The sequence below is a fragment of the Crocodylus siamensis genome, chromosome 4 (assembly GCF_052110815.1).
Source record: "Crocodylus siamensis isolate JL-2025a chromosome 4, ASM5211081v1, whole genome shotgun sequence".
Lineage (NCBI taxonomy): Eukaryota > Metazoa > Chordata > Crocodylia > Crocodylidae > Crocodylus > Crocodylus siamensis.
In genome coordinates, this window is record NC_143398.1 from 155,997,344 (window position 1) to 156,008,292 (window position 10,949).

At 54.4% G+C, this 10,949-nt stretch overlaps 1 protein-coding gene across 1 annotated transcript in view; it reads left to right on the forward strand.

Annotated features, from left to right (window-relative positions):
* Positions 1-6,628, forward strand: part of KCNH4 (potassium voltage-gated channel subfamily H member 4) — a 48,210-nt gene extending 41,582 nt beyond the window's left edge. The window contains exon 16 of the mRNA XM_090044374.1: positions 105-6,628. Within this exon, the coding sequence (XP_089900500.1) occupies positions 105-674 (570 nt within the window). The 3' untranslated portion in view covers positions 675-6,628. The remainder of the gene's footprint in view (positions 1-104) is intronic.
* The last annotated feature ends 4,321 nt before the right edge of the window (positions 6,629-10,949 follow it).

Genomic DNA, 10,949 nt, shown 5'->3' on the forward strand with positions numbered 1-10,949 from the left:
AGCAGGGGCAGGGGATAGGCATAGAGTGCAGGAGGGACAGTGGCATTTGGTGCTCAGGACTTCTCCCATTGCTCCTCACATCTGTCCCCCTTCTTCCTTTCCAGATCAATAACCTCAACCGGGAAGTTTCCCACCTCAGCCGAGAGCTGCAGCACATGATGAACCTACTGCAGACCCAGCTGGGCGCCCAGCCACTGTGCGGCCCCACCCTGCCCTGCCCTTACAGCCTCCATAGCCTCTCCTCTCTGGACCCCAGTGGTGGAAGTGAGCAGTCACCCATTCCGCCTTCGGCTCACATGTCCACCGTGGTGCCGCTATCGCCTGCAAGCGGGGGGGCTTCTCCCAACATCGCCTCTGCCAAGCTCCCCAGTTTTAGGAGCCCCCATGACATCAGCCTGCAAGGCAAGGGGTTCCCCACTCAGAGAGACTTACCCTGCAGCCCCTCTTACCACCCTCCACTCCCATTGTCGGACACAGAGAGGGCCTGCTTCTCACAGACAGAAGTGCACTGCGCCCAGCTGCCCACCTGTGTCCCATCGCAGCTGGGCTCTCCAACGCTGTGCTCCCTCAGCTCACCTTCCTCTGGATCCATCCATGCCTTCCCCTGCTGCTCGGCTCAGAGCCACCCACCCTCCCACTTCCACCTCAGGTCCAGCTCGGAAAGCTTCCACTGATGCCACGGCCCCCCTAAGTCCTGTTGCTGCAACCCACCGTGGGTGCCCTCCATCACTGGCCTCCGTTGTTGCCATGGAGACTGCGATGGATGGAAGGAGGCTGGGCCCAGCCAGTGGCTTATGACCGACACCATTGGTCTGCAAATGGTGGGTTTTCCTCATATTTGCAGATTTCACTGCAAGAGCTGGGCAGAGAACCCTCCCAGCCTGCATTCAGCCTGGCTTCCTGGGTAGCTTCCAACTCCAGTAACCTGGTCTCAGCCCCTCCTTTGCTGAGCAGACTAGTTTTCTATTAGATGGCTTTTTTTTTTTTTTTACCTTCGGGAAGAGGAATTTATTCCAGAGCCTTAGAACTCCTCCAAGGATCTAAGCACAAGCCTGGTTCCCCAGGACCACCCCAGGTCTTCTGCATGGCCAGGTGCCTCCCTGCCCTCCTGCTTTTGGAGCCTGAGATGTCTGCTCACCACTCATCCCCATGCACTGGCCTGCTCTGCGAGGTGTGGCGTCACACTAGAGAATGTAGCTCTGCTAATTAAACAGGATGAGCACCTCTCACCCTGCGCTGACGGCCCCATGGGTGCCGGCAGCAAAGGGTTCTGGCACCGTTTGCAGAGGAAGCAGCCTGCTTGGGACCTGAGTGATGCTGACAGAGGGCAGTGATGCTGGGAAAGCAATGTTTCAGGTATGTTCTCCAGCTGTGCTCTGTTGAACACTGCTGAAATCCCTGCATTTGCACTGGGGTCTGTTTTTTCAGCAAGCCTGGATCCTCAGCCCCCTGGCACTCCTCCTGGAATCTTCCCCTCTCCTTTGTGCCTGTCCTGCTTGGTTTGGTTATTAGGCTCCAGTTTCAGGAGCTGAAATATTGGGTATGACCAGCATATGTGACTCTTGGGATCAGCTTCTCCAGGGCCTGCATGTTCAGGGCATGTGCAAGCTTCCCTATGGGGCCCTGGAGCTTAGACCTACACCTGCAGCCAGCCCTGCAGGCTGCTGCAGAACCCTTACCCTCAGTCCGCATCAGTGGCTCCTGGAGACTGTGTCCCCCAGTGGGCAGTGGTACCCTGCCCTATGTGGTCGGTGGTCCATGCCCTGCTTTGTTCTTGACCCTGCTGCTGCAGCTCCTGACTAGAGAGGACATCATCTTTCAGCCTGAGCTATAGAGGCTCAAGCTCCTGGTGGGGGGATGTCATCCATAACGATGTGCGTGGCTCTGAGTGTCCTTATCCCAGTACAGCAGTGCATGCTGGGACGCAGCATCTTCCAGTTTGTACAGAAATGACCCAATTCAGTGCTGACACAAGCAAGTGCACCTCCCTCTGAGCCTGAAGTGCCTAGAAGTGGTGCCCACTCCTGCTATGGCTGGCTGCAGTTCCTTGTGCCCAGGGAGGGGTCTCCCCTCTGGATACAGAGAGGGAGGCTGCAGGCTTGCTGGGCACAAGTGTTTTCCGCCTCCTGACCTCTCCCAGTTCACCCACACTTAGAAACCCCCTTCCTGTCCTGCCAACTCTGAGCCTGCAACCCTCAAGCTAGAATGCTGTACTGCCCAGTGCTCCTGCAGTGCAGCTGGGTTTGCTAGCACCTGCAAAGGGACTTGACCTGGGCCTTCAGCTGTCAAGGCCAGGAGGAGGATATTACCCACCCCACAGCTGCTCCCCACAGGGGGCAGACTTGGTTTCTACTGCACTGGTCCCTCAAGGCTGGCTTGCAGGTGCAGTAGGGTAGCAAATGCAGCTAGTCAGGTCCTGCATTGAAATAGCAGTCCCTGGGAAATGGGGACAAGGCTGCTTTAAGCCCCATACTCAACCCTCAGCCCTAATGCCCCAGAACTTCTGGTTGTGACCAGGGTGTGAATTAAGGGGGCATTTGTAGGGGCTGAGCCCACCCATAAGAGACAACAGCCCCCCTGAAAGATTTGAAAATCATAACTTGGGGGGGTCTTGATCAGGTTGCTTTTTACTTTAGAAATCAGGAGGCGCTACTTCATGGTCAGGGCGGCTAGGATCTGGAACCAACTTCCAAGAGAAGTGGTGCCGGCTACTACCCTGGGGGTCTTTAAGAGGAGGGTAGATGAACACCTTCCTGGGGTTGTTTGACCCCAGTAATCTTTCCTGTCATGGCAGGGGGTCAGACTAGATGATCTACTCAGGTCCCTTCCGACCCTAGAAACTATGAAACTTTGGTAGGCTTGTTAATCAATGAACCAGTTTAATTTTTTTTTGCAGACACCCCCCCCCCACCCCAAGAGTCAAAGTGTAATTCAAACCCTGTTTGTAACTCAAGTGAGGGACCAAGGGTTGGAAGGCAGCCAGGGCAGAGCTTGCTGTCTGCAGCCCAGCTGTGTTCACTGGTTGGTGCTAGCTGAGCAACTCCTAATGCCGGCTGAGCAGCTCTGGGTCCAGCAGCACCCATTCCTCTCCCTGGTAACCGACACGCCTGATTTCCTCCCCACAGACGTCACTGAAATTGCATCTGATTTTCATGGGTTCAGGTGAGGTAAGAGCTGGGCCCAGTGTCCCTGCAGTGGCAGAAGGAAAGGAGTTGATCTGATCTAAGTGTGGGGCGTAGGTAAGTATTACATGGGGGCATGCAGGGTTCGGCACAGCCTGCATAAGTGGGCTCCCCAAGAGAGAGGGCCCCTGTGAATGCAGGAGCTGGCTGAGTCCAGTCCTGGGTTGCCCATCTCCTTGTACCCACCAGTGACAGCTGCAGATCTGTGGGTATGGGAAGGCAAAGCTGATTCCTTAAGGTACCATGGGCCCATTCACAGATGACTGCGACCTCAGTGGGAAGCAGCTCCCAGAGCGTCTGTCTCTGAGTGCAGCCCCTGACTGCTGTTTTTTGGCACAAGGAGCTCTATGGTTCCTGACAATGGTTGACCAGATGGGAGGGGTCCAACCTCATATGTAGGAGCTGAGTAGACATGCAGCAGTGGAGGAGAGGGGGGGATGGTTCCTTAATGCAGCCCCTGCACCAGAATGGACAGGTGAAAGCAAGGTCCAGGGTACCTGTATGTACCCTGGGGCAAAAAGGGGCAGGTGCAAGTGAACCACCATAAACCAAATACATCTGCTTGAATGCCTTTGGCTGCTGGCAGGAAATGCATGCTGCTCTGCTAGTGCTGGTTGAAGGGACGGCTATTCTAATGCATGGATATAGCCTGAGAAAAGCAGTTGCTGCCCATGTTGATTTAGATGCCTTGGCAAAGAGAGGGTTAAGACTCCTCCTATCCCCAGGTCCCCCAGTCCAGCACCTATGTTGGCCATTTGTCATGAAGGAGTCTGTCCTCCTGCTGCATGATAGTCCATGGCATCAGTTTCTTGCTTAGCCCCTAGCCTTCCAAATGTATTTAAATGCATCTGGGCTGTTGCAACTGGATTGTGGCACCTGGGCATTTTAGGTGAATGTGTCCACGGGGTCACACCTGACCTCACCACAGGCCTCCATTATCTCCATCTCCTTGTGCTCATCACTGAGGGGTGGGGGGCTGCCTGGAACACATGTCAAGTCCAGCTCCAGGGATGGCAGAGGGAAGGACTCATTGCTCAGCAAAATTGCATTTGAAAAAAATGTGAGAACAAGGAGAGAAATGCCTACCGGCAAGTGCCCAGCCCTCATGTGGGGTCTAAATCATTGCTAAAGTCCTGATGTTAATGGGGTGATTTCAGGCCAGGTTGGACACTAGCCTCTGCCTAGCTCCATAGGGAGGGAAAAGGGATGGAAGGCAGCAATGCCTCTAGCTCAGTGGTTCTTAATCTTTTTTGTACCAGAACCCATCTGTAAACATCAATGGCCAGTTTAGACCCAGTGCCCCTCACTTCCAACCCATTGCTCCCCAGGCCCTTAGTGTGTGGGTTAGGGGGTATGGGGGACCCCAAGCAGCCCCTTGCAGGCTGGAACTCTGCCAGCCTGCAAAGGAAAAGCCACAGCTTCCCATGTTTTTTTTTTCCTTTAAAGGATAATCCATGTTTAAAGTTTGTTCATACCCTTTCATATATTCTTGTAACTCCCTTTTGAGTTGTGACCCACAGGTTGAGAAATGCTGCTCTAGTTGAGGCAGAAGGCAGGATCCTGGCAGCTGAGCATGGGGCTGAATTAGGCTCCTCTGTAGCCTCACTTACCTTGACTGCCCCCTCCAGCTTGCTCTTCCTGCCAGCAACCCCAGGCCCGGGTGAAAGACATCAGTCAGCACAGGGCTGAGGTATCAGGTCAACCTAGCCATATCCTGGTGCATAGGTGTAGCTCCAGCTCAGTGCCTGCCATGGCTGGGTCCACAACCCAAGCTCCCAAAAGGCTGTAGGAGTGCCTGGTGGGTCAGGGACAACTCAAGTGGCTTGTTTGCCCCCTGCCCCTCATGCCCATGTACTGATCCCTTCTTCCTGGAGACAGATCTCTCTGCCAACACTCCCACCTCCCCCTCCTCTGGCTAAGCCCTGCGTTCTCACTGTTGCAATAGGCAGGGATTTTTTTAAAGACCTTTGATACTAGTTTTCCAAAGCTGGGGGGGCCGGTGTTTATTGTTGTTATTTTTTTTTAAAGAATACTTCCTGGTGGGCGTTTTTCTCCACTACCCTCTGAAGCCACGGATCATGCTCCCATCCCTTGCCACAGAAGAGGAGGCAGGGCTAGGCCAGGGGAGCCAGTTGCAGCCCTAGTTGCCTTGTTGGGCAGGGAGGGTTTTGTGAAGCTGGGGTCAACCGCTAACTTGGCCCCTTAGATGCGATGAGTTTGGCGGGGTCTCAGGCCAGTTCTCAGTGAACCTGATGTCCACCTGACCAAACCCCAGCACAACTAGCACTGACTAGGCCCCTTGTAGAACAGGGCAGGGTATGCAGGATAGCTCCATTACCAGCCCCCAAGCACATCAGAGTCCTGCGGGTGGCCTACGCAAGAAGGCTTTTCCCTGTTCTCAAGAGATGGGTCAGTGAGCCTGGTCCTCCTAGGCCCTGCAGGCTGTGCCAGGCAGGCCTGGCTCGGCATGGAGTGGAACTGTTCATCTAGGAAACCAGGCAACAGGGTATGGCTCGTTGTTGTAGGCAGTGTCCTTGTTCCACTCTGTTGTTTTCCCTGTGGAGGGAGAGTTCCCAAGACAGGTTTTGGGGGTCACAGCACCTGTCCATGGGGCTACACCCATGAAAGATCTGGGCAGGGGGGCAGTGCCCAGTTCTTCTCTCACACTGTGGAGCCCTGGAAGCAACAGAGCCCTGAGCCAGGATGGAGGCACTGGAAGCCAGGCAGGGGGGAGCTGGTGCTCTTTATCTGCCCCAGGGGCCTGGCCATCCCATTGCCAGTGCAGAACCAGGCCCTTCTGGCTCTGATCTCACAGGGATTCCTTCCAAGTCCTGCTAACAAGGTGCTTTCCCTACAGGGCCTCAAGGGCTGCTCCTTCCTTCCCCCACTGGTGCCAGAATAATTTCCCATGACAGTGCCAGAAGTGTTCCCCCTGTTCCCTGTGGGCCCCACTGCCATGTCAGCCATGCCAACTTGAGGACATGGCTCATGTTGGTTAGAAAGGAGTGACTGCCCTCCCTGCACTGAACTCTATCCAGGCCAGCCTGCTCAGGATCAGGTCCCCTGGCCAGGGGAGTCTGTGAGTACCTCAGGCTGATTCTCTGCCATGTAGGCCATGGACTGGGTGGGGGGGAGTGGAGAGTATTGGTCAAGCCCCCGCCCCCGCCAAAGCAGAAGTCCTGCTGAACCACAGAGCTTTGCTCTTCTCATTCAGCCTGGATGATCCTGGCAAGTCTTACGCCCCACCAACCCCTTGCTCTTATCCCTAACCTCATGGCTTATCTCCCAGTGTTTGCCCCCACTGTAAGTGTCTTGCAACTCTCTGGAATTTCTTTTTCTTTATTTTATTTTCCTACCCAAAAGCCCCCAGGTGCAGCCCTAGCCCTGCACATGCTCTCCCACCTCCGCGCCGCCCCACCACCGCTGCGAGGATGCTGCACACACACCACGGGAAATAAAAGCTCTATTTTTACAGCTGCTGGCTCCGCGTGGTTGTGCTGCTGCTGCTGCTGCTGCTAGCACCTCTGTTGGCTACAAAACACAAGCTCCAGCTCCTTCCTAAGCTCAGGCCAGCCAGACTGCTTGCTGGAAGAAACATTGCTGGACCATTCCCCATAGGTAGAGGTGCAGGTGGAGACTCTTGAGGCACTGTGATCTGGCTGCATTGGCAGAAATTAGCACTTGAAAGCCTGGGGCTGCTTAGCACTTACCCAGTGCACTCTCTTCTGCAGCTGTTCCTCATTAGCCAGTCTGCCAGCCCAGCTGCCTCCAGGACTGTGTCATCTTGGGGTTATATAGAAACAATAGCATGGCAAAGAGCATGGGGTTTGGTCATATCTGCAGGGCAAGGGGTGACCTGTAGTTTCTTCAGCCACATATGGCCTGGTAGGCAGTCTGGGAGTGGGCTGACCTGCAGTTAAAAGATGGGAGGACCCAGCAAAGGTCCTGGACTTGGGGACTCCAAATACAACACCTTGCACTAGGCTGGGGTCAGGAGAGAGCCATCAGCCCTGGTGGCTGTGCATAGCATGAGGTAGGGAGCCTTGCTCTAAAACTGAGCAGAGGCATGGCACTTGCCTGGCACCCCTGCATCTCAGCAGGCACTAGTTGGCCCTTCACTTGCCAGGCTCCAGAATGGTGGGTAGCCAAGGGGCTAGGGAAGCTAAACTCTTCTTTGCTGTGTGCCGAGGCTCCAGGGCAGGGCTGAGGGAGGGCTGCAGGCAGCAACACTAGGGGTTAACATAGCTGCTGCCCAGGCCATCCGTGTTGCGTTGCCCCAGGCCTGTATGGCTGGAACCTTTCACCTCCAGGGTCCTGTCTGTCTATAACTGGAATGGCACCCAAAGCCCCCAGCTCCCAAGAGAGCCCAGGAAGTGCCAAAGAGGGCAAGTGGCCACCTGTTCTCATCCCTTCTCACTGGAGGCAGCCTCTGTCCAGAGGGCTGGGGCAGGGGCTGGCTGAGCCATTTTGTTGCCCCAGAGGAGAGAGAACGCATGCAGAAGCTCCTTACATGCTCCTGATGGCTGCCCTACGTAGGATACAGCTTAGGCCAGGCCTGCCTCAGGTCTGCAGGCTCTGTGCTAAGCTTGCAGAGCTACCTCAGTTCTGGCAGCTCAGGTTTCAAAGGGATTCCATGTACAGGGGTTTCTCTGGTTCCACCCCCACTCCCCACCGAGCTGCCTTCTCTGTGCTAGGGGAAGCCTGTGCAGAGCTCCCCTGGGTCTATGCTGACCAGGACAGGCTGACACCAGCAGGTCCCAGGTTTCTGTTAGCGAGTTGCACGGTGTCACCACTGGAAACACACAGAGAAGCCTCCTGGTTGCCATTCACTTAATGAGTCCTCTGGGTAGGTTGCATCACTTGCCCCAGGGATGGTGGCAGGGCCTAGGAGACTGGTGCTGCCTGGCTGGCTCCAGGCTGTTTGGCTGTGACAGTAGCCTGCTTCTAATACCTGTGGAAGGGGAATGAGACCTAACCTCATCCTATGGCCCAGCTAGTGCCTGCTAGCCCACTAGATCCAGCCTGTGATGCAGTGCAGCGAGGCTGGAGGGCCCCAGTGCAAGCTGGCATAACCAGGGCCACAGTCAGCCCTGCACTTCAAAATTGATGCCCCCCACAGGGACCTGCCACCAGGCAGGGCTAGGGCAGTTTATTACTTGGGCTGCTAAAATCTCCAAGGTAACCTGAGCTCATTCTTCAGTGCCTGGTCCCTGTCCCATATCTTGGCAACCAGCAAGGACCCTAATAATCTCCTAGTGTCAATTTTACCATCCCTGGAGCTGTTTTCAGCCTGCCTGCACCCTTCCAGCCCTGTCTTCTAGGTGCTGCACTCTGGATCCCTCTTGCTCCTCCGCATTAAGTTGCCCAGTGCAGAGATTGGGGCGGTTTCCAGTGACAGCTCTGTGTATACCAGAGCCCTCTGTGCAGCCACCTTCAGAAGCCTGGGCACTAGTGCCCTGTGTGGGCTGCTGGCAGGTGCTCAGTAACAGGGGTAGTGAGTTGGGAGGTGGTTATTCATTTATTTTAACAGAGCCTTTCAGTAAAGGAAAAGAGATACTGCCCCTATCCCAGGCAGAACACCTGTGGGGGCTGTCCCATGTACTGGTCCTCCTGCCATTTGATGGAGGCCAGCTGAACTCCTGTGCAGACTCTGAAGAGATCTCCTTCCCCCTCCTCCAACACATAGATCCAGAGCTAAGAGGGTAATTCTGACAGAGGTAGATAAGTGGGCTGTGGGTGTAGTTGCAAAGATGCAACCCTCTTGCAGCTGGGGCAAAGCAAGGTTCTAAGCACCATGCTGCAGCCGGAGCATGCAGGGGGCCTGGGGCAGTTCAACTGGCTTCCCAGGCCAGGATCTGCCCTGGGGGAGATGAGCTGTAGCTGGGCTGTCTGACAGAGCTCTGGTGAGGGTGAACTGGTACAGGCACACTATGGCACAGTGCCCAAGCAGCTGGGCTCCATTGGCTCTTCTGCAAACCTGGCTGGACAATAGATGCCCAGTCTCTTTGGGGTTGAGATGCCATGCACCTTCTTCCTGGCAGTGAGGAATGATAGCTTAGTGATAGCTTGGAGAAGCATAGGCAGCTGTGATCACAGAAACCTCTCCTCCAAACAGGGAGGCAATACTAAACCTTCACATTCATTCTTCCTCCCCCCAAACTTTGCTGCTGGAGAGAGGCTTTTAGGATGGCTCAGCTAGGCTCAGGCATACTGCACCAGAACCCCTCCCCTTTATAACCAGCTCGGAGAACAGCAGGATCCCTTTCAAAGCAGCTAATGGCAAAGATGGTGCTTGCAATCAGTCTGTTCAAAGGAGCTCCCTGCCCCCTCCACAGCAAATGACAGCCCTGCTCAGCTTCCATCAGCAAAACCAAGGGATCCTGAAATTACCCCCAGGACCTCTGCTGGGAACAAGGGAGAAAAGTTCTCAGGAGCTGGGAAAGAAAGATGGTGTCAGCGCTGTAATGCAGCTATTACCTGTGGTCCCAAGCAACCTCCCTGAGGGACTGGCCAGATAGGTCATCAGTATCATCCAGCCTCATTACTGAGCCATGGGACCAGGGAATTTCATATGCCTTATAAAACCACCTGGAAGGGGGAAGGGCTATGCTCACCAGGGAGGAAACATCTTGGTGACCCTCTGACTATCCCAACCCATAGCTGAGGCCAGATGTGTCTGCTCCAGCAAAAACCTCCCTCTTGACTCATGGTGACTTTTCCTGACTTAGAAGGCCTCTTTTTCAAAAAGAGATGCCCCTCAGAAGCTACCCCCAGAGGGCCAGGCACTGAGGTCATAGCAACCATCCAGGCATACAGAGCTCTGTACTGTCTCGGTTCCTCTCCGGCAACAGGAGAGAACACTTGCATTATTCTGCAGTGCCCCTGTCTGGACATTGCAGGCACAGCACACCTGGTTTCTGAAATGAGATCTGGTTAGGGCCTCCCAGCTATAGGAAAGTCACCAGGGTAGAAAAATCCCAGCACCACATCCCAGGTCAGGGGTATGATTTGGAGAGTGATCTTGAGCACTGCACTCCATCCTAGAGATATGAAAAGTTAGGTTCACCCAAACCCAGACATGTATCCCTGCACTGCAGGTGCCTTGGCTTTGCCTAACCTGGGTGTAAATCCACTAGGATCTTTGCTATGTCTATACCAGTGATTCTTAGCTAGGTGCTGTAGCACCCTGGGGTGCCTTGAGATCCTTTCAAGGGTGCTGCAAGGTGCAATGGAACGTTAGCACTGTTAGGTGTGAAAACATGATTCACAAGACAAACCCAGAGATTTCAAATAGGAATCCACAGTGTTAAGTCATTCTGTCCTATTGTGGTCTTTCTGAGCTCTTGGCAGCACAACAATTGCTCTGCTATCTTTCCATAATCAAAAAATGAGTGTAAACAAAGGAATGACATTTTCCGAGGGGTGTCTCGAGTCTAACAAGGGGTTCCTTGAGTTTAAAAAGGTTGAGAACCACTGGTTCACACAGCTCACTGCAGGGCACAGGCTAGGCTGGCTTCTGAAAGCAGCTCAGCCACAGTCGCGTGGACTCCGCTCAGGGTAGAATGGCACAGGGGATTGTTTAGATCTACCTCGGTATCTCCCCACTACATTACATAGCGCCATGCAAACACCCTCTAACCCTATTGCTAGTGCAGCAGAAACGTTCTGACAAGGTAGGCCGGCTTCCTTTCTCCACTGGCTGCTTCATAGAGCAAGTATTTAACGGGTACACACTTCAGCGTTGATAAAAGCCGCAAGGAAGGAGGC